The 26,151-nt window shown below is 42.9% G+C and overlaps 2 protein-coding genes across 4 annotated transcripts in view; one reads left to right on the top strand and one right to left on the bottom strand.

Annotated features, from left to right (window-relative positions):
* Positions 1 to 254: 254 nt before the first annotated feature.
* tecrl2a (trans-2,3-enoyl-CoA reductase-like 2a) lies at positions 255 to 19,331 on the top strand. 3 transcript variants are annotated; one of them, XM_030348482.1, is made up of 13 exons: positions 255 to 441; positions 10,282 to 10,332; positions 10,573 to 10,624; positions 11,150 to 11,194; positions 12,335 to 12,438; positions 13,058 to 13,173; positions 13,420 to 13,525; positions 15,003 to 15,075; positions 15,195 to 15,238; positions 16,679 to 16,736; positions 16,918 to 17,006; positions 17,192 to 17,237; positions 17,906 to 19,331. In XM_030348482.1, exons 1-13 carry the CDS (start codon positions 418 to 420, stop codon positions 18,031 to 18,033), a joined length of 936 nt encoding a protein of 311 aa, XP_030204342.1. In that variant the 5' UTR covers positions 255 to 417; the 3' UTR covers positions 18,034 to 19,331. The 3 variants fall into 3 exon arrangements, with proteins under 3 accessions (XP_030204342.1, XP_030204341.1, XP_030204343.1); XM_030348481.1 differs by lacking the exon at positions 255 to 441 and adding an exon at positions 8,200 to 9,503; XM_030348483.1 differs by lacking the exons at positions 255 to 441; positions 16,679 to 16,736 and adding an exon at positions 8,200 to 9,503.
* A 407-nt stretch (positions 19,332 to 19,738) lies between these two features.
* Positions 19,739 to 26,151, bottom strand: part of LOC115536958 (retinal-specific phospholipid-transporting ATPase ABCA4) — a 62,239-nt gene continuing 55,826 nt past the window's right edge. Inside the window, exons 43-50 of the mRNA XM_030348459.1 lie at positions 25,700 to 25,762; positions 24,920 to 25,026; positions 24,132 to 24,273; positions 23,428 to 23,562; positions 22,617 to 22,720; positions 21,613 to 21,705; positions 20,888 to 21,137; positions 19,739 to 20,629 (exon numbers count right to left, since the gene is read on the bottom strand). Of these exons, the coding sequence (XP_030204319.1) occupies positions 20,516 to 20,629; positions 20,888 to 21,137; positions 21,613 to 21,705; positions 22,617 to 22,720; positions 23,428 to 23,562; positions 24,132 to 24,273; positions 24,920 to 25,026; positions 25,700 to 25,762 (1,008 nt within the window). The 3' untranslated portion in view covers positions 19,739 to 20,515. The remainder of the gene's footprint in view (positions 20,630 to 20,887; positions 21,138 to 21,612; positions 21,706 to 22,616; positions 22,721 to 23,427; positions 23,563 to 24,131; positions 24,274 to 24,919; positions 25,027 to 25,699; positions 25,763 to 26,151) is intronic.

Raw genomic sequence — 26,151 nt, 5'->3', positions numbered from 1 at the left:
TCTCTCTCTCTCATACTGTCTCTATACTGCAGAGCAACAGAGAGAGAGAGAGAGAGAGAGAGAGAGAGAGAGAGAGAGAGAGAGAGGCAGAGAGAGAGACAGAGAGAGAGAGAGAGAGAGAGAGACAGAGAGAGAGAGAGAGAGAGAGAGAGAGAGAGAGAGAGAGAGAGAGAGAGAGAGAGAGAGAGAGAGAGAGAGAGAGAGGAGTAGAGGAACATGACATAGTAAGGATAGCAGAGCACAAAAGAGTGTAGGAAGTGGGCCAGTCCAGCGACCACTGGGCATGTTGGCGTCTGTGTTTTAGTGTGTCTGGGTGTGTGCACGTGCGCATGTTGTTTCTTTGAGTGGTATGTGGGCAAGGAATGATAGTGCAAAGTGTACATAGGAGCACTTCTCTGAGCCATTAGGACTGTCGACATGAGCAGAGCCACCTTCTTCGAGGTAGGTCCAGCCGGACTTAACGTACTCTATTAACATGTGCCAATCTTATCCCAACACAGGCAATTGGACATGGAACGCTACATTGTGATATATGAATCCAACAATATGTACATGATTAGACATTGTTATGAATGTTTTTTGAATGTTATAACAACCATAGTAGGCTACTTTTTCATTCAATGAATGAAACAAATACAGAACTAGTATTCACACACAATACTACCCTATTATAAGACCGGATTTACACAATCACAATACTAGAATACAATCAAGAAAACAAGTAATCAAACTACAACGTCTCTATCCAGCATAGCTTTATTGTCTCAATGTTGTGTGCAAGGTTCAGAATCAGTAGTAGCCTATTTGAAATGAGGTCCTGAAACTGATGTTGTTAATACCAGTTGATGTTTGATGCTGAAGCCCCATTGCCATATACTGTGTTTCCCTTAGTGAAATATTCCAGCATTTTTTTTTTATTTCACTCATGATGGAGTTGTGCAACTTGTGCCACTCAAGCAAACACTGCTTTATGAGTGCTTTTTGAAGCCAGAAAGAAACTATAGGTGATTTGACTGTTGCCACCTGTCGACAGGGGAAATCATTATATTTTCGTTTAGAAAAAAGCCTAACTTGTGATCTTATGAAACAACTTGAAAATGTAATTAAATAGATGATGTCAATGCGACAGTTTTCATCAAGTTCTTTAAATTGTCAGTTATACTTATTCGGGGCAGACAACACAGACGACAAGAGGCTTCATTACAGCCACAAAGCACGTTATAAAGTTTGTGCCACAACTTTCTGATGTGTAAATTATGAGAAGTATGAATGCATTATAAATTTGGCCACATACGTTGTTGCTTCAACACCAGCATTCTTCCCTGGCTGCTCGTGCTTTCATGGAGCCAATATGTATTCTTGTAAACAAGTGCGGCAATGTGATAAGGGCTGCAGGCCAGTGGCCTCAGGTTCATCTATGATGCTTAGCTGCTTGTGAGACCGAACCTTGCAGCCAAATGTTACTCACTTGACTGCTGTGTGATTATTTAACATTTCTGATTGGGATATTCTCCTTTTGGTTTTAGCTCATCTGTCTTGTGACGCGGTACAATATGTGTTGAATCTATAAGTATATAGATTAATATAAACAATAGACCCAGACCTTATTCACAAGCACCTGCTGGACTGTCTAGTCACTAGACCCTCTGCATACATACCTCATCAGTTGACTTTACAGTGTGTTGCAGGGGGCCAGGGGTTTTGGTATGTATCGGGCAGACCGCCCTATCGGCAGCTCGTTAAAAGGCAGCGCATTAAAAGCCTGTAATTTATAGATGGACTTATTGATTCTCTTTTCATCAATCGGTTCTCTTCAGATTTAATTTACAGCAATGCTGTTTTGGTGTGTCTTTGAGATGTGCAGATTGGTTCAGATTTGTAATACCTAAGGCTTACACGGTTTCACATTACAATAAGAGTGCATTTATTAACCCTTGTTGGGGTTCTTAAAATGAATAAATTCAAAATGAGCTTATGCAGTTGTAAACAGGTACTCACAGTCTAGGTTTTCTAATGGTGTTCAGGTTAACTAAAGGGGTTAATTTTAACTAAGACATTTATTTTCTACATTATTTAGCAGGGTTAGGGTTGCTTATTAGGTTTTTTTTGCTAGGGATTGGGATAATGGTGAGGGCTACCTATTAGGGTCTGGTTTTAGGTTTTGTTTGCGGATTAGGGTACCTTTCCTATTATTGCAGAATAGGTTTTGTTTGTGGGGTTAGGGTAGCTATTATATTATTACAGGGTATGTAGGATCTACTGAGCAATCATTTGGATGTTTGGGCAGAATTTTGAGATCATTTAAATTGTAGATATTATTGAATTACTTGGTTCCAATTCTATTCTTTTTTTTATCCAAAATCTGGACGTTTCAGGGAAGATGGAGTGATGTCTTTTGTGTCATGTGATTAATATTCAAAATGACCTATTACCAACAAATGGCAAACTACATTGTTCCTTTCTAATTTCCAGGTGCTTAAAATAGCTATGGGGTACATGTGTGTGAGTTTTCCTCAAGAAAACTGTCCAGGGGAGAGCGTATTGTCATGGATACTTGTGGGTGGGAAAGCTCCTAGCTTCCATTCAACTCACCAGCGTACTTTTTAGCTGGATTTTTTATTGCTGCCCGGCTCCAACAAAAAACACCCACCGCTCTAAGATGACTCACTTGTTTTTCGGTGCAACACGGTGACAATGTTGCAGTTGTTAAAGTGTTGAAAGTCTTCTCCCTTACAATCATGTTGGACCAGCATCACAGCCCCTCCAGATGCATATTAAATGTTCCCAGCTCTGTGCTCGGCCTTCTTTCATCCCATGAAATAAAGAAAGAATACAGCAAGATTAAACACAAGGTCTGAATACTTTAGTTTGTTTGGCCTGTTTTGAGGCAAGTTAATTGAAACAAACTTTTCTCAAATAGGTCTCTTCAATTACAGAGTAAATAATGATGGGGGTAGTTCCCCTCCTTGTTACATTTAGTTACAGTTTTTTTTTTGTGTTCGATTTATAAATCACTACAAATAGGACCCCAAAACATTTCTAAAATAAATGCCTACACTAACTTTAATTATGGAACTGTTCTTTTGAAATGTTAACTCATTTCAACATGAGTTTCACACTGAAATAAAAAAAACCTCTCTCTGTTCCTCTCTTTCCCTTTCAACAATGTGCTGAGCACAAATCTGTCTGGTGTCCATTAGCTAGTTAGAAGACTGTCCAGCTCAGGCCCCCAATCCCAGCCAGCAGGACAGCTCTGCTGAGCCACACAGTACAGTGCTCTTAGGGCTGATTGTACTTGGGTTGGGGTGTGTGTGTGTGAGTGTGTGTGTGTGTGTGTGTGTGTGTGTGTGTGTGTGTGTGTGTGTGTGTGTGTGTGTGTGTGTGTGTGTGTGTGTGTGTGTGTGTGTGTGTGTGTGTGTGATAAAGGCTTACTCGCTTCCGATCCGCGTGGTTGTGAGTCCAATGACCTCAACTATTTCAAAGGGAGTCAGTTCTCATTAGGTTGTAGTGGTGGGATGATCACCAGTCGTCATAGTCAAAACCTCATATTTCATGGCAAGTGATCAATGTTTGATGGTTAAAGTGCACATTCAAATTATATGTGCTATCAATTCAGAGCAAACCAAAAGTTATTTTTCTGTGGAAATTATTATTAAGCATCAAATTACCCAAAGCTGAACATTTAAAGTTGGCAATTCAATCTAAAGCCAACCAAGTAATTCAACATAAGTTGCCAGTTCAGACTTGTATTTCCCCAACAAGTTGGACTGTCTTAAAAAATATGTATATACAAAATACGAAATGCAAAACATAAAGAAAACATTATAGACAATACAAAATACAAAATACGAGATAGAAAACATAAAGAAAACATTATAGACAATACAAAATACAAAATACGAAATAGAAAACATAAAAGAAACATTATAGCTCCGACAATAGTTTTCTGCCTCTGGTGAATATACTTCCGATGGAACGTTTTGAAGCCATTGTGTGTAATTGTAAAACTAGTTGGTGGAAGGGCACAGCAGGCTTCAAGTTTCTTGGACACTAATCGTATAACACCACAGTTAGTGTGGATATGTGTTGCCGGTGGTTGAGGTTGATGGCCGTGCCCAAAATAGGTTAAGCTCCTCACTCACAGTATAACACCTCATATACGATGGTAATAAAAAAGTATCAAAAATGCTTTGCTTTTTGTGTTATTAAAATCACATTCAAAATTGAGGGAGTAGGAAACAGTTTATCAAACCGCGATTCTGCAGCAAGGGCCTCTGACGGCTTCAATTCAGGCAGGGAAAGATATGAATACACTTTTTTTCTTCTCCAAACATACAAATGTTTGTTCAGAGAACCTAATGATTATCTGGAGCTTGAAGATATGTATTGGGACAAGCCCTAGTAGATGAACAACAAGCCAAAGGTACGAGACAAGCCCATGAAGCTCTCCTCTTCCCTCCTGCGAGGGAGGCGCCCGCTCGTGGCCTTAGGAGCATTTTGGAAGGCCAAAGATAAACCTTTCAAAAGGGTCACAACTACGACTCATTGTAGAGGTGTATGGATTTAAATCGATGTAAAAATTCTGGTGGTGTATAAGATCTTGAATAATACCAACGCTTACTCTTACAACATCACTGCCATTGTATTCAAGATATTTTTCAGTAGCCAAAAATAAGCCAAGTCAAATGTCTTCAATGTGTCCCGTTTATCGATGAGAAGATTTTTCAACATATCTAGCAGTAGCGTAGGACCACACAACATTGTGTTGGCCATCCTTTCCCAGAAAGAAATGACTTTAAAGGGCACGGCACTGTTAATTGCCAAGTGACAACAGAAATTGCACATATAACTAAACATGGTACATAACAGGTAAACATTAACATATGGTGCAGTTTGTTTGTTTGTCGTAAAGCAAGCGTGGGCAATTATTTTTCATTATGGGCAACATACAAAATTCTAAATGCCTTTGAGGGCCGAGGGAAATCTGTCATGTTATAACGATTAGATTGGATTATAGAAAATGTATTGCTGTACTTAATATAACAGCATAAATCAATAATTTATAATTTATTCCCTACAAATGTTATGTGAATAAAATCATTATATTTAAATCCCCACGTACACAAAGTAAATTGTTGCACTGATTGTACAGTTGGTTTCCAAGAAAAAAATGAGTGGGAAACAGTTCTGAAACCTATCTGTATCTGTACCAAGTGTACCAGGTCTACCTCCTAAGTTAAGCGGGGATCAGCTGAGTTATTTCCCTCACCCTTATTGCCAGGGAAAATCGATGTGAAACAGCATATAATGTGGAGTTATGAAAGCCTAAACTGCAGATTTTATATTTATTGAAAAACAATAGTCTACAAGTCTACAATGAGGCATAGTGCCATGGAGCTTTTGTGCTCAATACTCAATGCTGCCTTGCGCGATTTCATTTTGCGCTGCCAGGCAGCCTCGATTCCATGGATCCGATTTTCGCCCGAGATAGGGAACCAATCACAGAACGGGGAGGGACGGCAAGACGATGACGACATCTATGCAACACACCGAAGCTTTTAGTTTACGGATCAAAAATGGAAGCAGACGTACGGAAGAGGATTAGGGCCACACATGTAAAAAAAAATTAAGTTCTGACTTTATTCTCAGAATTCTGAGAAAAAAGTCAGAATTCTGACTTTAATCTCAGAATTCTGAGAATAAAGTCAGAATTCTGACATTAATCTCAGAATTCTGACATTAATCTCAGAATTCTGAGATAAAAAGTCAGAATTCTGACATTAATCTCAGAATTCTGACATTAATCTCAGAATTCTGAGATAAAAAGTCAGAATTCTGACATTAATCTCAGAATTCTGAGATTAAAGTCAGAATTCTGACTTTAATCTCAGAATTCTGAGAAAAAAGTCAGAATTCTGACATTAATCTCAGAATTCTGAGATTAAAGTCAGAATTCTGACTTTAATCTCAGAATTCTGAGAAAAAAGTCAGAATTCTGACATTAATCTCAGAATTCTGAGAAAAAAGTCAGAATTCTGACTTTAAAGTCAGAACTACGGGTATCTGTAAGGACCAACCTCCGTGGGAGAGACACTTTTCTTTATGCAGTAGGAGGAAACCTATGGAAGTCCAAGAAAGCCACAATCCGGCCCTAGAATGGCGCGGTAAAAGTGCACGTCCCATAGCCAACTCACCAAGCTCACCAAGTCCAGTATTCAGAATGCAAAGCATTTATTCACAAATACGTTCTATTTTTTTGACAAGCGGAGCCGACAGTCCTGTGCAAGTATGCACATTAGCCATGTGCGCCAAACAGAAGATAGACGCAATGTATAGAACTGATTGTTGTGCATTGTTGTGGATATGTAGGCTGGTTAGTTGTGGTTGTTTGTGGTCTTAGTGAAACAGCTTTGCCTTGGAGTTGGAGAAGTTGGAGTGATTGTGTGAATGTGCGAGAGAGACGCACCTGCCGTGGTGATGTTGGGCTTGTTGTTGGCTTATATGTAATCAATGATGTATCTGTCTGATCGTATTAGCTGTAGATGGATGGTTAAATAATGTCACAAGAACGGTCATACTGCAGGCTCTTATTTGCAAATGCACTGATTGTGTGCCTGTCTCCGATATGCTATATACCTGGCATTTATTCAGTTCATGTTCTTCTGAGTGCGCAAGAACTGTGCCAATTATTGTCGTGTTTGCATTGTAATGCACAACTTTGCCCCTCCCTGTTATAAAATAACGTGCATCCCAACAACTTTAGCCAATGCAGGCTCCTATTGCTATACCAGTGTGTTTAACGTGTGTGCGTGTGTGCGTGTGTGCGTGTGTGCGTGCGTGTGTGTGTGTGTGTTGTCATGTAGGCTATAGATATAGATTTATTGTCTTGGCTTGCTTGCATCCATGAAATATTGTAATGTTATGGCCTAGCTGGCTACTGCATATCGAGAACAATCTGGGGATGAGGGCATCCCCGAATATTGACGGGTATTTCGAACACTGCCATCTCAATATATAGCCTAACATATACAAATATATCAGTGTACTAGACACAAATGTATTTTCCACTAGCTAGTGGTGGTCATTACATTGTAGTGAAACTAGTAAAGACAACACAGCTTTATGTTACGGCGAAACATGGAGGCACTGCAGCTCTAGTCTCGACAATGCGTTACTTTAGTCTGGTATTTCTCTTCACTGATTGGTTAGACAGCCTTCAAACTTAGTGGTCAAGCAAAGAAGAGGGAGGGCTCGTTCTGCATACCTAATAGCCGGAGTGAATAACTACTAGCCGGAGTTAATAACTAATAGCCGGAGTGAATGACTAATAGCCGCGGCTATTAGTCATTCAAAACCGTACGGAATTCTTGCCAAACCGCACAGGTTTTGCACTTTTACCACGTCTTTCCATAGGCATAAAGCAAAGTGTCTCTCCCACGGAGGTTGGTCCTTACAGATACCCGTAGTTCTGACTTTAAAGTCAGAATTCTGACTTTTTTCTCAGAATTCTGAGATTAATGTCAGAATTCTGACTTTTTTCTCAGAATTCTGAGATTAATGTCAGAATTCTGACTTTATTCTCAGAATTCTGAGATTAAAGTCAGAATTCTGACTTTTTTCTCAGAATTCTGAGAATAAAGTCAGAACTTAATTTTTTTTTACATGTGTGGCCCTAATCCTCTTCCGTACAGACGCGTTACCTATCGATGCAGTTTTAGATGTGTTCCAAGTAGTTTAGAACGCAATTTTATTTTGATAAAAGTGAAACTTTCGGCGTGAAGGATGTCTTTGCCCTGCTACCAACAGGCTTTGATTGGCTATGAGCTACCTACAGACTCATATGATAGACATTCGTAGCGCCCAATAAACGGCTCCGGGCAATCGTAAACCACACCTGTGTGGTTCCCAGACCTCATCTCAATGCAGATTGAGATGAGGTCTGGCATTAGCCAGGCTAGCTCCCGAGGTCTTTCATCAAATTTTGGACCGGCTTATGTCTAAATGTATGTTCACTGAAAACAAGTTCAAATAAACATCTTGCCAGTAGCCGACTGGAAATCAGTGAACAGGGGAAATAGCCAGAAACAATCTGTTTATATTTAATATATTAATATTTAATGTTATTTGGCTGTAGCTAGATCTGATCCGTACCAGGGGCATCTAAGCAAGGCATTTTCCATTCTCCTAATTACCTATTATTGCGTCGTGCTAAGGATAATTTTGGTTGTAAATTACTGAATTGAGTATCTTAATTGATTCTAAGCCAAGAACCAAGTATTAATTCCAAGGACCAAGGGATAATTTCCTTAATTATAGAATACAATCTGTGTTAGGGAATATAGGGCGAGCCCAAATGCTCAACACAGAGATACAGAGATACAGTGTAAATAAAGGGGCAACAAGGAGTCAGACAGAGAAGGGTTCTGCAGCAGGCGGGTAGTCAGACAGGCGAGGGTTCAGCAACAGGCGGGTAATCAGACAGGCGAGGGTTCTGAAACCGGCAGGTAGTCAGACTGAACACAGGGAGAAGACAGTTAGTAAAAGCAACATAAAAGATGTTTAGAGACCTTAACACGAGGAAGGACGATTTTTGAGATCCACGGTTGATATACTTTGTGCTTATGAAGGCGATTGCTGGCAGGTTTGTAGACCGAGGGAGACGGATGGAAAGACAATGCTCCCAATTAGGTGGCCGAAGTGGACGCTTTGACATTACCCCTCCCGCTACGGACGCCCGACTGAATTGAGCGGAATTGGTTCCTTATTAAAGTCCCAGATGAGTGAAGCATCCAGGGTTAGACTTAGAATCAAAGATCGCTCCTGTGGCCTTTAGCCATCCCAGTCCAAAAAGTACTGGAGTCCCTTGCTGCAACAATGCACATCTAGTAGTGTACGTACCATAAAAGCTCAATGATTGGTGGGGCTCGGAGTTGGTAGAGACACAGAGCAGGGCAGAGCATGAAGTCTCCAGGTATGTGAACTGGCGCATGGGAGCCAGAATGGAGTGAAACAGCTGAGCTGATTCCCCAATGAGCACATGAAGGGAGAAAACCCAGTTGGTGAGGGAATTATCTGCATACTTGACCAAGGGGAGTTTGGAACTCAGCAAGGATGAATTGGCATTGGTAACGTAACGCAGCGCGGCCTCCATCCCATGGATAGCCCGCCCTGATTGTCCATTCATCTGTTGGTGGGAACCAGAAGAGAGCAGTAGCTACCGGTGCCATACCTGTGATATGAACTGAAGTCCACGGTCAGAGACGACGGCCGTAGGAATGCCATGTGGCCGGAACACGCGGAGCAACAGAAGGTCAGCCGCCCCTAGCAGAGGAAAGTTTAGGTACGTTTAAGGGGCGGAGCAAGCCAAACTGGGTCTGGTTGAGGACTTGTTCTGTCCACAGGTGGAACATGCAGCGAGGAGCGAGCGGGTGGCCTTGTCCATGATGGCCCTCCAGAACCGTTGTCGGAGGAAATCCAGGGTGCGGGTTATGCCTGGTTGGCAGGTGAGTCTGGTAGCGTGAGCCCACATAAGCACTCTAGAGTCAGGGACGCAGAGTCAGGGACAAATAACCGGTTGAGAGGACTGGTACCTGGGTCAGGCTGTTGCTCCTGCGCCTGGAGCACTGCTGACTCAATCTCCCAAGTGAGGGTGGCGATGAGACACGATGCCAGCAGAATGGGCTCAGGTTCTTGCAGGGTTCCTCTTCAGAGTATGAGTGGCACATGGCATCCGGCTGGATGTTACGGGAGCCTGGTTGGAAGGTCAAGTTGCCGGTCCTGCCCTCCATACGAGCGGGCAGATTACCGTTAAGGGCTTTAGCCTTTAGTCATGCACCTCCTGTTCGATAAAGTTCTCCTCTGCTCTGGAATCCAAAATGAGTTTGAGGGGGAGTGTCTGGTCTCGCTACAGGAAGACAGCATCGAGCGACGGACGAGAAGCCAAGGGGTTGAGGGCAAGACTCTTCAGGACCCCTCGGGCTACTGGCGACGCAGCTCGTTTCGGACAACGGGGGTGGTCGGGGGGGTTCACTGTGATACTCGCACAGCCGGTTGTCTACCCGGATGGGGGGGGCAATCAGCTGGTGGAGGTTTGGAGGATCCTCCAGGGACACCAACTCATCTTTGACAACGTCACAGAGTGCACGGAGAAGCGCCCCCTCCCCCTGCCACTTGTTTCAATTTTGGAGTGAAGTAAATAGAAATACAGGACAATCCATAAAGCCATAAGACTCTTTTAACAATACGCTGTTGGTTGATTATCTTTTCTTTCTCTAATGATAGGTTGAGGTCCTTGATGCAAAGACAAGAAAGCAGATTTGTTTCCTAGATAAGGTACGTCTGCACCTGAACTCAACTCCTCTTGATTCACTCATTCATCAATGCCCAGCACGGTACAAACAGTCAACTAACTAGAAAGGAATACTCTTTTTCTCCTGGTATTGGTATAGACTTCCCCACAGTGTAGCTCATCAAGCAAACACTACATAACAAGGTTATTGAACCTGTCCGTCTTCCCCCTTCCCCGCTCAGGGTGGATGGATGTAACAAGCGTGCATGTTATGTTTCTCAAAGGTGGAGCCCTACTCCACAATAGCAGACATCAAGAGTCTTGTTCACAAATCCTGTAAGTATTAACAGCACACTGGTCGCCTTGGCTGCTAGCTCCTCTTCACTTCACATACTTGCTTATCTCAACATAGCTTTGCCCTATATTGACTGAATATAAATTCCTTACATTTGTAAATGGCAGACAGCTAACTCTAAAGGCTTCTAGATGCTGCTCCTGACCAGTACATCTATAGGGCCTAGTGTCCCCCAGAGGATCTGATAAAAGTGTAATTCCTTGTTTACTTGTTTGAATCTTGCAGAGCTTGTACCGTCAGCAATCAGCGTGTCCAATCAAAAAAGGTTTACATGTGTTTGCCAAAGGGGCTGGGGCAATCTGGCTCCGCCCAAGTAGCGAATACACCATTATAATTAATTGTTATCTGTCCTGAAGCCAAACTGGCAAGCACGCCCACCCCGCTTACTCTACTGTGTGTGTGTGTGTGTGTGTGTGTGTGTGTGTGTGTGTGTGTGTGTGTGTGTGTGTGTGTGTGTGTGTGTGTGTGTGTGTGTGTGTGTGTGTGCGTGCGTGCATGCGTTGCAGATCCCCAGTGGTATCCAGCCCGTCAGGCCCTGAAGCTGGACCCCAGTAAGACATATTAGTGCTGTTGAGCTAATCTATCAAATGGCTTCTGCTGTTTCAAACCAATTATCCTTTAACTGAAACATTGCGCTTTCACACCATATGCCTCCTCAGGTGGCATAACACCACAAATCAACTAATGAGCTGATATGCTGTATGGAGAATGGATCTCTTTCCTTATTGTTAGACGCATTTTCTCGTACTTCTCGAACTCGTACCAAAAGAAAGTTGATGCTTGGCATCATTAACGCTTTTTCTCTCCCCATTAAAAGTTGGCCCAACTCACACTGCCACGCTACAGTAAGACGGCATAAGAACCCGCTTTCTTCCATGCTATACCCTGACCAGGTCAATAGATTCTAGCAGTTACTCTGCACTCATACCATAAGGATTGAAAACACGTCTATTGAAGTAAAGAAAGAAAGAGCCAGCAGTGAGTGGCATGAGGCCGTCAGAGCTCCGATTATGAGCTTTCGGCTCGTCTTCTTTGTGAGAAGCAGAGGGATGGAGGAAAGCGCTCCGGTAATAGATGCTATTTGGGCCAGCCTCCCCCCCCCCTCCTGAGCCGGATCTAAAATAGGCTTTCTATTAGTGCACCATATTATCTATAAAACAGGTTAGGAGCACTGGGTCACCCAGACCTTCATCTCAAAGTTCATTTCAACACACTCACACACACACACACACACACACACACACACACACACACACACACACACACACACACACACACACACACACACACACAAACACACGCACACACAAGCTCTCTCACACACACACACACACACACACACACACACACACTAACACACATACACACACGCTCACACACATATATATATATATAAACATATATATATATATACCTATCCACACACACACAGTGCAGATGCGCATAATTCTAGTTAATTCTAGTAAATTAAGGGATAATCTTCAAATAGCTAAAAATGCATACAAAAATGATTTAGTTTAAATCAAACAGATGTTTGAATCAGTGTGACCATCTTGCTACTAATAAAACCCTTCTTAGGGTGAATCTCGATCGATTATATTAATGAACATTATTTTAAATTCAAGTCTAATCAATTTGAATAGCTTTGCTTCCAATGTATTGTTTGGTTTGTCTTCCGTGTTGTGCTCCAGAGGCCAAGGCCCTGAGGGACGAGGAGGTGCTGCAGAGCCTCCCCGTGGGGACCACCGCCACCATGTACTTCAGAGACCTGGGCCCCCAGCTGGGCTGGACCATGGTAGAAAGACCCTGCTCTCAGGAGCCTTCACAGAGCCCTCCATTACTCTCTCTAAACGGAGAAACGTGGACACTTTGTAGAGAAGGTCGCTCCATCTGTCTTTACAAAGTACTTCCAGAACACAGACGGCCTTTGGAGATTTAGCTGATGGACTTGGGTGTTGCCCAAGTAAAGAAAACTAATTTACTGTGTCCGCTTTTGATCATGGAAAACTGTTGCTTTAAACATTCTGAAATGTATCTGGCATCTTAGGAATTTTATGAAAGGTTTAAAGAAACCAAAGATATTCTGCTGATATTAAGTTTAAAGCTTTATTTCACAGATTTTGCGTATTGCTTCTGATTTCTTTCTGAAAGGTAGTACATTTTTTCATTTTTTGTTATCATATAAAAAGAAAACTGCCCATAGGCATCTTTGTTCTTGTCATGTGTGTCTCTCTTCTCTCTGGTGTTTCTTTGTTCTTGTCATGTGTGTGACTCTCTTCTCTCTGGTGTTTCATTGGTCTTGTCATGTGTGTGTCTCTCTTCTCTCTGGTGTTTCATTGGTCTTGTCATGTGTGTGTCTCTCTTCTCTCTGGTGCTTCATTGGTCTTGTCATGTGTGTGACTCTCTTCTCTCAGGTGTTTCTGGCAGAGTACATGGGCCCTCTCTTCACCTACCTGATGTTCTACTTCCGCCTGCCCTTCATCTACCCCCACAGATACGCCTTCACCTCCAGCCCGCTGACCGTCACCACGTAAGGCCCTGAAAAGACGCATCTGATACTTGTTTGGTCTCAGAAACCGTAAAAGGTAACGTAAAAGGAGAGAGTAGTGATACAGGGGGATGAATGGAGAGAGAGCGATAGTCATACAGACGGAAGATTAAAAAGGCTTGGAGCAATTCAAATCTTCTTGACATTAACGACAAGGCCGTGACAAATCCTACAGCTAAGCAAACAGCCAGCATGCATCTCTGTCTCCCTCTCCTCTCCCCTGATCAGACTGGCGTGTGCGTGTCACACGGGTCACTACATGAAGAGGTTGGTGGAGACTATCTTTGTGCACCGGTTCTCCCACGGGACCATGCCACTGAGGACTATCGTCAGGGTGAGCCCTTCACTTCATCTCCAATGGAACAATGGATTCTATACTTAGGCTTACATTAATGGTTAGATAGTTATTGTTCATCCTTCTTTATGCAGTGTAAAATGACTCGTTACACTTTACAATAAGGGAACATTGATAAACCATGAATTAATATTAGTCAATGCACTAATAAACATAAGCTAACAGTTGAATAACAGTTAAAGGTGCTGTGAGCGATGTGGTCATTTTGGCTAGATAGATCTTGCAGTAACCACTCCCCTCTCTCTCGCTCCCCCTCTCTCTCTCCCGCTCTATCTTCCCCTCTCTTCCCCTCTCTCTCCCCCTCTCTCTTCCCCTCTCCCATACCCTCTCTCTCCCCCTCTCTCTCCCCTCTCTCTCCCTCTCTCTCTCCCCTACCCCCTCTCTTCCCCTCACTCTCCCCTTCTCCCCTCTCTCTCTCCCACTCTCTCTTCAACTCTCTCCCCCTCTCCTCCCCTCGCCCCCCCCCCGCCCCCTCTCCCCTGCATTCTCTCTTTCTCTCTCCCCCTCTCTTCCTCTAGTCAAAACATGATGGTCTTGTATGACTCCTGTTTTTTTTTCCTCTCTCCTCCCTTCTTCTTTCCACTGTCTGCTGTTTTTTTATTTTTTTATTGATATGTTAGTTGGTGTGTTGGTTTTGCAAGCCTTTCCTGGGAGTGCTGGAATGTGTATTTGACCAACACTGAAATGCTTCTGCCTGCCAGTGAACACGCACAGAGGACTGCCCCTTTGTGGAGTTCTCTTTCCTAATTGGAAAAAGTGGAAACTGGATACCAGAAATGGCAGAGCGGGGTGTAAAGTTTGGTCAGTTACTGACCGAACCTTGGTTTGGTCAGTAACTGACCAAACATACCTTGCAGCACATGGCCGAGGACATTTTAGAGCTATTTATGTGTTTATTTTTTAGAGCTGCCCACACCCATTATCTGTAATGACAATGTAATCAGGCCAATCAGGGACTGTGTTGTAGTTGATGACACAGGCTACCTCTGGCCAAACTGTAGTGGTGTCTCTCAAAGCAAGTTATGGCACTATTGAGTCAATAACTACAATAAAACAAGAAGATTATTTACTAGCAGAGTTTCTTTGCGGAAATGACATTTGAGCCGTATCCACTGAATAGCGCACCATGAAGGCTGGCAGAATTAGTCTGTCAAGACAGCTACTCCCACACACTGAGATGAATGTGGGCGGCTTTAGGTCCAGACTGATCCCTGCAGCAAAACAGAATGTGGAGTCAAGTGAACAGGGGGGTCTCCAGGCTTAACCCAGATGCTAATGCCATGTAAAAATAATTTTGGCTGATGTTAATTAATTAACATAAATTAACTAATGTTAATTAATGGTTTATTTATTTACCCTTAGTATAAAATCTTACCAAAAAATGTATGGTAAAAAAACAGTTATTTCATTATTTAAGCATTAACTAAAATGTCTCTTTTTTGTATTTGTTCCTTAGAATTGTGTATATTATTGGGGATTCTCGGCTTGGTTGGCCTACTACATTAACCATCCACTCTACACACCCCCATGTAAGTTAGTAATACAAACACACCAAAGTCTTTCTTATACATACACACAAGATGTCATTAAGATGATCATAACTTTTGACTTGCTTTCTGATACAGAATATTCCCATCTCTTTATGCAGATTATGGAGATCTACAGATCAATTCTGCATGTGCTCTTTTTGTGGTACGTATCAATACTTCTAAGAATTGTAAGCAACTTATCACAACTCAACATGACATAATGATCATTGTGAATTATGTCTTTAGGATTTAGGAGCATATATTATTTTCAAGATGGTAGGATAATGCAAAAAAACAGTAATTGCAAGCCGGCTAATATAACAACTGATGGAAGCAAATCATTGCAATAATGTTTCAAATGTTTTAGAAAGCCGTTGGACGTATAAGAAAATGAAAACACCTTTGAATTCCTAACATTGGAATATTATTATTCGAAAACAAAGTTATCAGATAAAAAAATTCTTGAATTAATATCATATTTTTGGTATCTGCAACATGAATTTTTGTATCTGGATTAAAGATAATGGTATTTTCCTTAATATCGTGTTCTTTAAATGGTGAAACTTAATTGGAATTTTAAAAAAATAAATTTGGATAACCTTTTTTTGGTATAATATTTCAATGTTACAAATTCAAAGGTTTGTTTTTCAAGTTTTTGAGTTAATTCAGAAGAACATTTGGTGCTCTTTACCTCAGGGTGTTGGAAGATATAGGGACCCTAGTACGGAAGCTTGAAATCAAGCTATGCATGTTGTATCCAAGTAGCAACACAATCACATAACAAACCGCAACAACGTTTTGCAAAGCTCACAATTTTGCACTGGTATTCCCCATGTTAAATAAGTTTAATTCAGAAACAGCCTATTTACTTCTAATCCAGGAAGAGCGTTACTTGCCCCTTTTTTCCAAGGCATGAAAACAAACAAAGAAAAAATAAAACAAAAAGTAAAAAATGCTGTTGATACAAACACAAACCACACAATTGAGATGAATCTCTACATTGGAGATCTTGGTCACTGGCGTCCTTAAAAATATGTGTCAAGTTTGGAGATTATGCTTATGAAGATTATGCAGATATGAATAGCCTGTATATGCATTCACAGCGCCCCTTTATGGCTGATTTGGGTATGGCTAATAAAGAGTGTGCCTCGGGGGAACCTTCATACTGTACCAAACCTGTAGGTTTGATAATGATATTTGACAGTTAGGCAACAACTACTTGACATTTCACTGGTCAATAGTGGCCACATAATTTCCTGAAGCGATCACAAAAAATGTCTTAGTGAGGCATGGTATGTTGTCGCTTCCCCGAGGTTTGGTGTTGATCGGATATTCGACAAGGAGGAGTTTCCCTTAAAACAATTTCTGGAAATCCATGGCGGAAAATATTTCGGATGCACAGTAATGGTCTGCCAAGCGTCACATCTCTAGCATAAACTAGTTAACAGGAAATGCGCCCGACGCAGGAAAACCAATAGATTTCCTTTTGGAGTTACCTGGACTGTGGGTCCTGGTATTCCTCATAATATATCATCTGTAGACGGTATGTCCGCTAAGTGTTGTGTTGAGGTGTGTGTGCCTCAGTCGATTGTTTCTGCCACAGCTGTGTGAGGTGGGAAACTTCTCCATTCACTTGACGCTGAACAGCCTCAAAGGAGAAGGTATGGGACCGATATACACTTTAGTGCTGCTCCAGTCTACATACAGGAAATTGAATAGTTATAATACATAATCAACACTCCCTGGGATAATAAATCAGCCTTTGAATGGATCATTAAATATTATTATATATGTCAAAGTGATCTGTTTGTTCATCTACGTCTCTATGTTTCCGCTTCCCAGGAACCAAGGTCAGGAACTTCCCCACTCCGACCAGAAACCCCTTCACTTGGTTGTTCTTCTTCGTTTCATGTCCAAACTACACCTACGAGGTGACAGCAGAGACATCTCATCAGCAATGTAGTATCAATCACAATCATTTGGGGGCCAGGGACAATCAATGATGGTTGTTGTGACATCCTCACTCACCTCAAAGTTGTGTTCCTCATGAACATCCTCCTGAGGTGGTATGCTTTATAATAACGACTGGTCTCTATCTGTGCTTTTAAACACCCAGGTGGGCGCTTGGCTTGGTTTCTCCATCATGACCCAGTGTCTCCCAGGTAAGAATGCCTCCTACTGTGTGCCTCGCCATGGTAATGTTAGCAGCAATACCATACCTCCATGTATACCCCACTGTCACCACTGAGCCATCATCCATCGTATGGACAGCTCCCAGGCTGGGTCCGCCTGTACACCAAGGCACCACCCTTGTGAGGGAGATAGATCGCACTGGATGGACTTAAAAATGATGCGACAATCACATTTATCACCCTTTTATGTTTCAGGCAATTTATAATTTTCGATTCAACAACACTGTTGTTGTACATTTTTTTTAGTAATAGAACATTCATGAATCATACTATTTTACTGAGTTATTTTTTGTTGTTTTGCATACCAATATCTTGACCATATTCAGTGAAAATAGCTTTTTGCATTATGCTGCAGTAAAATATACCGTTATATATATATATATATATATATATATATATATATATATATATATATATATATATATATACCTATTATATTAAATTCATGGTTTTAGTGGAATAAAAGCAGTAAAGATGGTTCCAGTGGTAAAATAAATGGATTATTTTCTATTATTTGGCTTTGTATAATTGGAAGCTCATCTTCAACACTCTGAGGTGTTTTGGTAGCAGCTAAACAAAACCAAAGCCTTGAGGGGTGTTGTTCAATGTTTAATGTTTGAATTCTGCGCTCCCTGCAGTGGCCTTGTACACACTGCTGAGCTTCATCCAGATGAGCGTCTGGGCCAGGGGGAAGCACAGGGCGTACACCCGGGAGTTCAAGGCCTACCCGGGCCTACGTATGGCCATCGTCCCCCTGGTGCTCTGACGGCCTGTGGAGCTCCTGGTCATTGCTGTACTCTGGACGAGGTCAGCATGGCACTGAGAATGAGTCCTCCTCTGGAATATACTGACTATACTTGTTTTCCTTTCTTTCTTTTTCTTACAATTAATTCAAGATTTATTGCCAGTTTGTTTAATAAAATGTTATTTATGCTGTTTGTATGCAAACTATGCAAACCTCCTGGTCATCCATGGAGAAAATGTCACAGATTGCAAAGCAAAGCAGCGATCAGACACAGAAGGAAGATGCAAAAGTAAGCTTTACTTTACTTTAATGTATACAAGCAGACAGAAAACAACCCACAATTACCAGCAAATTGTGGCAGAACCTAGGGAACGTAAATACATGAAACACATGCAAACATTAATTACTAAACAACACAAAGCAGAAACAGGCTGTTTGGTTGGGGCAGGATCATAAAAGAAAAGCTGTGTGCGTGATGGTTTGACTGAATGGACTTTTACTGGTATACTAGCCGCACGCAACTAAGGACGTTGGAACGTCTTAGTCGTGTAAAAAACAACTCATGAAATATGATTCCTCTACCGACAGCTTTGGTTTTCCTCTTCGGGTTGACATGCCTTTGGTTCCCAAAGGTCAACATTTGTAAAGTATGACCAACCTTCGGTCAATAAGTCTGTGATGCGCTCTATAACTTCAGAACACTTTGAAAGATGTAATGCCTCACAGATGTAATGCCTCACAGACTTCTTAACGGTAACTTGACAACCGTAGATTGTTGTGCAACCAGCAGGTCGATACAAAGAGGAAAAACCAAGTTGTTTGTAGAGGTGACAATCATTTTAATTGCATCAAGGTCGACTTTGATGGCTAGAGCCGTCAAAGTCGACCTTGGTGCAATGTGAATATAACAATCTGTGAATATAACAATCATGTGTCTTTTTCATAGTCCCCATGGTCACTGTACATATTGTAGGACATGGCCTGAATAATAAGCTATTGGCGTTTCTCAACACAAGCCAATGTTTACTTCTTACTTAACGCCAGTACTATAGAAATAATCACAAATGGATGATAGCCATGGGGATAACATGACCTCTTCTTAAATAGCTCAAATCCTTTATGTATTTCTCTGTGTTATCATTCTGGGCTACTGTAGAAACATGGAAGTGCCATATGGTGCATGCCTTTGAATACAATTTAAGCTAACGAAAGTGCAACAATTCTTATTTACATGATAGCATAAACTAATCAAGCTATGAATATTATTTTTTGTTTCTTCAAAGTCTGTTCTGCTAGATGCCACACTGCACCATTGAATACAATCAGATAAGATTATATTTGAATGATTATCCATTGAGGCAAATGTTAATAAGAGGTAAACTGGAAACAGTATCATGTAAGAGTGGGTATTATGTTTAATCCCTTGAATAGCATTTTGGTCAACCGTTTCTGATGAGATGAAGCTGTGGTATATATTACTGTAGGTTAATGTTAAATTCATTATTTTACACCGTTAAATATAACTACTCAGGACATAATTTTTACTCTGTTTCATACTCAGAATTTTTACAAATAGTTTTTGGCTGTAGGCCTATTAGTATATAGCAATTCTAACACAATGAAAATTGTTAATATCTTAGAAAAATGTGTTAAGACTTCAAGACGTTTAATGTTGTTATTCTTAAATGAAATGAATGTAATGAATAAACAGAAATGTGAGTCGTTACCTATTTTTTAAAAGGGCTTTTATTCTACTATTTTTTATTCTCTCAGGAACACCCCTTTAATGACCTACTGATGAGCTTCATTCATAAGCGGAAAGAAATTTGGATATTCAAGCAACAAAGATGCCCATGGTAAAAAACGCATGGACAAAAATCAACATCTGAATAGCTAATTATAATAACATGAATTATAATTAAAACATTATTCAATGGAATCATTAGCAGCAGCAGCATTATGCAACTTCATCGGCAACACAATGCATACACGACTCTCCAACTTGGTAAAAAAAAGGGCCTCTTGGTGCTTCCACCAGGGCTGTATCTATAAAGTGCTCAGCCTTCAACTCCCTTCAGCCTACATTCCCTGTCTCACAGAAAGGCAGAACAAAGAAGATTCACCTCCTTTGGCCACTGCAGCATAAGTCACAGCCTGGCGCCTGAACTTCACACAGTACAGCTCAAATGAAAATCTCAATGCAGGTTTGATCATCTCTGTCATACTTAATCTGTGTTCACGTCAGACGATGTGAACTTTACAATCTCCCTACGTGGAGAAAAGAGGATTCCAGTGATTTCTGTCAATTCAGTCGTTGGGGCCAGGGGACCCCTTCAGTAGGCACAGGCATGTCACGGTGACACAGCCTTTGGAAGTCGGGCAGACTCTGTTGACCTGGCAGGAACCAGTAGATCAGCACCAATGTTGTTAATGACCCCTACACACACACAGACACTCACGCACGCACACACACACTCTTCCTGCAGAGGTGAACGGCGGAGCTTCACTTCCTCTTCAGGGGCGCGACCTTGACCTGTCGCCGCGCCCCGGCCGCCCTGGGGTGCAACACGATAGACTCTTCCCCTCTCAGCTTCTGCTTGGCAAAGTTCACAAACACCTGAAACAAAAACACAAAGGTGAACTGAAAAATACGGACCAGACAGATTGCATAAAATGTGCTGACAGCGATAATTAACAGTTATATCTGCAGTTCAGTTAAATATTATTATTATACCATGGTCATTTATTTCTTACACTAAACATTAAAGGTTGAGTGAGGCCTCTCTGGAAGTAGCCCTGTTATGTGACATGGGTTTCATCATCGCTGTTGTATTGAGGTAAGGTGTGATGAGCTCTGTTACAGTCAAGAACCTACCTGGTCTAGGGTGGTCTGGGACACCGAGTAGTCCTCTATGTGGAGCGGCTCCTTGTTTACCAGCAGCGTCTGGAAGATCCTGGCCAGGGAGGAGCAGCTGACCTGGTACTGCAGCGTGTTGTGGTGCCTCTCCCGCTGCACGCAGCCGGGGAACACGTCCTCCATGAAGTCCTCTGCGGGGTTCAGGTCCGGACTGAGGCCCGGCGCCGCCCCCCGGATCTTCATGGTCACCATGTAGCCGTCGCCAAACCTGCCCTCACGTGCACACACGCGTGCACGCGCACACACACACAGAACAGAGACATTATTAAGCAACTTCTTCTTTCCAAACAAGTATTTTCATTGTATGAATAATAGGATTTATGTTAACTAAACTTGCATCATGAATCTAACTATTAACCGTTATTTATGTAATTTTATGTTTCTCTATAAAAAAAAATCTATGTAAATGTACATAGTGCAGGTTTAATACATTTGTGTGCGTTACATTGTGTATTACCCATCAAGCATTTCCTCTTGTTTTGCAATTATGTACGCCTTAAATTAAAACTGTTGAAAACTAATATAAGTACAATATTGTACACTAACTGGACACATCAAATTGTGAATGTAATGTTTAACCTGGCCATCTAATGTTTACTCAAGGTGTGTAATGTTTGGGCGAAGCCTTCTTGTGGAGAGGAAGGACTTGATGTGGAGGCTGAGGGCGCGCCAGGAGGACCTACTTGTACTTGAGATGCTGAATGGTGCCCAGACACTTGAAGGACCCATTGACCATGATGGCTAGCCGGGTGCACAGGGCCTCACACTCCTCCATACTGGGAAGGGCAGAGGCAACCTGGTTAGAATACACACACACACACACACACACACACACACACACACACACACACACACATCCACTCTCACACATACAACCAGACAATCTACACACACCTCCATACTCACACATACAACCAGACAATCTACACACACACATCCATACTCACACATACAACCAGACAATCTACACACACACATCCACTCTCATACATGCAACCATACAATCTACACACACATCCATACTCACACATACAACCAGACAATCTACACACACACATCCACTCTCACACATACAACCAGACAATCTACACACACACATCCGTACTCACACATACAACCAGACAATCTACACACTTTTGCCCAAAAATCATATTCAAAATTTGTTTGTTTAATAATATTAATATTCAAATATATTCAAATATTTATGAATAATATTTTGACCATTAAATGCCTTCAGTAAGACCTGGATTGGGCTTCGCAAGGTTTGTTTACCGCGTTGCTATTGTTACCGGTCTTGCTTGTTCCCACGGTTTATTAGGTTTCTAATAATCGTCTAATCAATACTTCATTCACTGCCTCTTCCGTGGTCATTACAATATTATGAATAGACTGCGTCGGGTTCTCCGACGTCTCTCCCTCTTGGCCTGCCCATAACAGGTTTGAATATTAAGGGCTGCCTAATATTCGTTTGAATTTTGATTTATTTTTTGACTTTCAAATAACAAAGTCCGGAGCCAAAGCCATACTACACACACACATCCATACCATCGACACCCATACACACGCACATTCATACCATCTGCAAACACATCCACACCATCTACACACACACACATCATAATACGTACACACACAAACACACATCCATGCCATCTACCCTCACACACTCGTCGAGCGGACGGCTTGCCTGTCGGACGTGAGGACGACGGCGCGCTTGTCCTGAATGACGCTCATGATGGAGTTCCACAGGAAGCGCCGGGAGTGGGGGTCCATGCCTGTGGTCGGCTCATCCTGCCGAGAGGAAGTCGAGAGATCTCTTAGGCTGGAGTACGTCCTTATGGTGTCGTATCACAATGACACGTCCTTAGAGCCCACCACGGCAGTCCTTCATGGTCTCTACAGGCCTCACCAGGGCAGGGAAGCCTATCACGTTGTGTACAGGCCTCACCAGCAGCAGCCTATCACGGTGTGTACAGGCCTCACCAGGAGCAGCCTATCACGGTGTGTACAGGCCTCACCAGCAGCCTATCAGGGTGTGTACCGGCCTCACCAGCAGCCTATCACGGTGTGCACAGGCCTCATCAGCAGCCTATCAGGGTGTGTACCGGCCTCACCAGCAGCCTATCACGGTGTGCACAGGCCTCATCAGGAGCCTATCAGGGTGTGTACCGGCCTCACCAGCAGCCAATCACGGTGTGTACAGGCCTCAGCAGCGGCCTCCCACGGAGTGTACAGGCCTCACCAGCAGCCTATCACGGTGTGTACAGGCCTCAGCAGCAGCCTATCAGGGTGTGTACAGGCCTCACCAGCAACCTATCACGGTGTGTACAGGCCTCAGCAGCAGCCTATCACGGTGTGTACAGGCCTCAGCAGCGGCCTCCCACGGAGTGTACAGGCCTCACCAGCAGCCTATCACGGTGTGTACAGGCCTCAGCAGCAGCCTATCAGGGCATGTACAGGCCTCAGCAGCAGCCTATCACGGTGTGCACAGGCCTCACCAGCAGCAGCAGGGCAGGGCAGCCTATCATGGCGATGGCGGTGGACAGCTTCCTCCGGTTGCCTCCGCTGTACGTCCCGGCGCTGCGTCCCGCGTACTCCGACAGCCCCAGCTTCCAGATGGCCCACTCTGACACCTGGAGGAGAGATGTAGGATTCAACAATGTTATGTCTAGCTCAGCCTCTGACAGGACCGGACCTGACGCTAACGCTGACCCTGATGCTAACGCTAACCCTACTGCTAATGTGAACCACACTGTACATGTGGACATAGAGGAAATCACGTTTATTTTGAACTATTGCAGTAGAGCTGCTTACAATTTTCCAGACAACTGCCGTTTATGCCACTCTGATTAATGCCACTGAATGGTATCTGCATTCATACTGTGCTTTTCTCACCTCCATGGACACTCCTTTCACTTGACAATGAATTCCTGATGATAACCTATTCATAAACCCATTTACATAGGGGCCAGCTTGTCATGCAAGACAATTCAAGGACAGTGGTGGCAGAAAACGATAGCACTCTTGGCCAGGCCCACCCACCAGGCGACGGGTGGCTACTCAGTGGCTACCATTTAAATCCTGCTGTTGCTACTGCATTCAGATATAGGTATTTCAATCAGGGACACCTCAACCCCTGGCTAAGCGGAACTGAGGACGAATCAGCAATATCTTGGTTGCTCGGCCCTGCTGCCCTGCTCACCCGGGCGACCTCGTACTCGGGCACTCCACTGAGGCGGGCGTACAGGTTCAGGTGCTCCCTGCCCGTCAGCAGCTCATCAATGGCGTCGAACTGGGGGCAGTAGCCCATGTTCTGGTGCACGTCCAGGATGTTGGTCAGTATACTGCAGTCGAGAAACGCAAACAAAAATATAATGCTCTTGTATTCCTGCAAAAAAAAGTAATTTTTGTTTCTAACAAAAAGGCAAAATCTTCAATTCCGGCAACATTACATCAATTGTCTAAACCCCAGAAACTGTATAATGCTACGTTCCATTTACTTCAGAAGTGTTGGGTCTGACGAGAGTCGGGAAACTAGGAGGACATTTTGGTAACATCTGTTCTAGCCTGGCTAGCCGTACCAGTTAATAAAGATGCATTACTCTGTATTTAGCTGTAGACACATGTATATAATGTAGTCCACAGATAGAAGTTGGACCGTACTGTTTGTAAGACTTAACGAGGGACAAAGAAGACAGAAAAAAACAGTATATTACTACAGTTGTCACTGCTCTTGATGTACGGAGCAGCCATATTGGATCCTGAGGTCGTTGCGAGGTTCTTCCAACTCTCAGAGGCTGAACTTCGGGGGTGATCCAGTTTAAATGTTCAACCGGCAACTCAGAAATTCAGACTTCCCAATTCAAATGGAAGAAAGTGTTGTATTTTGCTCATTATTTGAAAGAAATGTCTTTCCCATACAGGCCAACCAAAACAAGCGGGCACAGAGGATGGAATACCAGGAGTGAAGCAGAGCGGAGCTGGACTCACCTGTGGCCTCTGACCGAGGCCTCGCCCCAGCTCACGTCGATGTCACCCGTCAACATCTTGAAGGTGGTGGTCTTCCCCGCTCCGTTCACCCCCAGAAGACCGAAACACTGCAAGCACAATGGGGCATGAGAACGAGGGAGACAGAGAGAGACACACACACAGAGACAGAGAGTGAGTGAAAAGGAGAGAGAAAGCAGGAGCGAAAGATTGAGAGAGAAATAATTAGAGAGATAGAGACATAGAGAGAAAAAAAGAAAGAGTGAGAGAGAAAAGGGAGAGATAGAGAGATTATTTTTTGCTTCGCTAGGTTTTGGCCTGACATCGCCAGACCAGTTTGTGAATGCCTCCTACTCTGTACGCACTCCTCAGTTCATTTTCGGTCTCCATGAAATCCTCAAATGCAGACCAGAATGCCTCTGGGCACAATGGAGAAAGAATCAGAGCACTGAATAGTCATTGTACTTCAACCAAACACATCTTTCATGCTTTGAGTGCAGTTGTTTGTTCTTCCGTGAGAGAAAATATGTCATCCAGTTTGCTTAATACTGTTGTGAAAGTGGATTCAACTGATCTTGCTTGTTTACAAGAAGCCTCTACGGTGCATCCATAGAGCTCCCCTCTGTACAGTCACCATTTCTGTTTTGTATCGTTTCCATGGTAAAGAGATTGTACATCCTTATAGATAGAAAATGTACACAACTTGAAAAAACACATGTGAGAACAATTCCACCTTGAGGAAGGCTGCAAAGAGTTTCTTTCGGATCCAAGTATGAAACGTACCTCTCCAGGTGACACGCCTAAGCAGATCCTGTCCACAGCTGGAGTGGAACTGCCCTTGTACGTCTACGACACACAACGTTTTCACAGATAATTAGCATCTCAGAGAATGAGCCAAACAAAAGATGTGTTCCTTCCTATCTATCAACCATGCCTCAATGAGTATGGAGCCATGCAATACAGCACTCATTTGTTGCTGGCGGCAGTAGCTCAGGAGGTAGGGCCGGTTGACTTGTAACCGGAAGGTCGCTAGTTCGATCCCTGGCTCCTCCTAGCTGAGTGTCGAGGTGTCCCTGAGCAAGACGCCTAACCCTGACTGCTCCTGACGAGCTGGCTGTCGCCCTGCGTGGTTGACTCTGCCGTCGGTGTTTGAATGTGTGAATGAATGGTCGTAAGTTGCTTTGGATAAAAGCGTCAGCAAAATCCCCTGAATGTAAATGTGTAGAGATTGTTAA

Source organism: Gadus morhua, chromosome 23 (assembly GCF_902167405.1).
Source record: "Gadus morhua chromosome 23, gadMor3.0, whole genome shotgun sequence".
NCBI lineage: Eukaryota > Metazoa > Chordata > Actinopteri > Gadiformes > Gadidae > Gadus > Gadus morhua.
The sequence above is the reverse complement of the archived record's forward strand: the minus strand, read 5'-3'. Positions and strand labels throughout refer to the sequence as shown.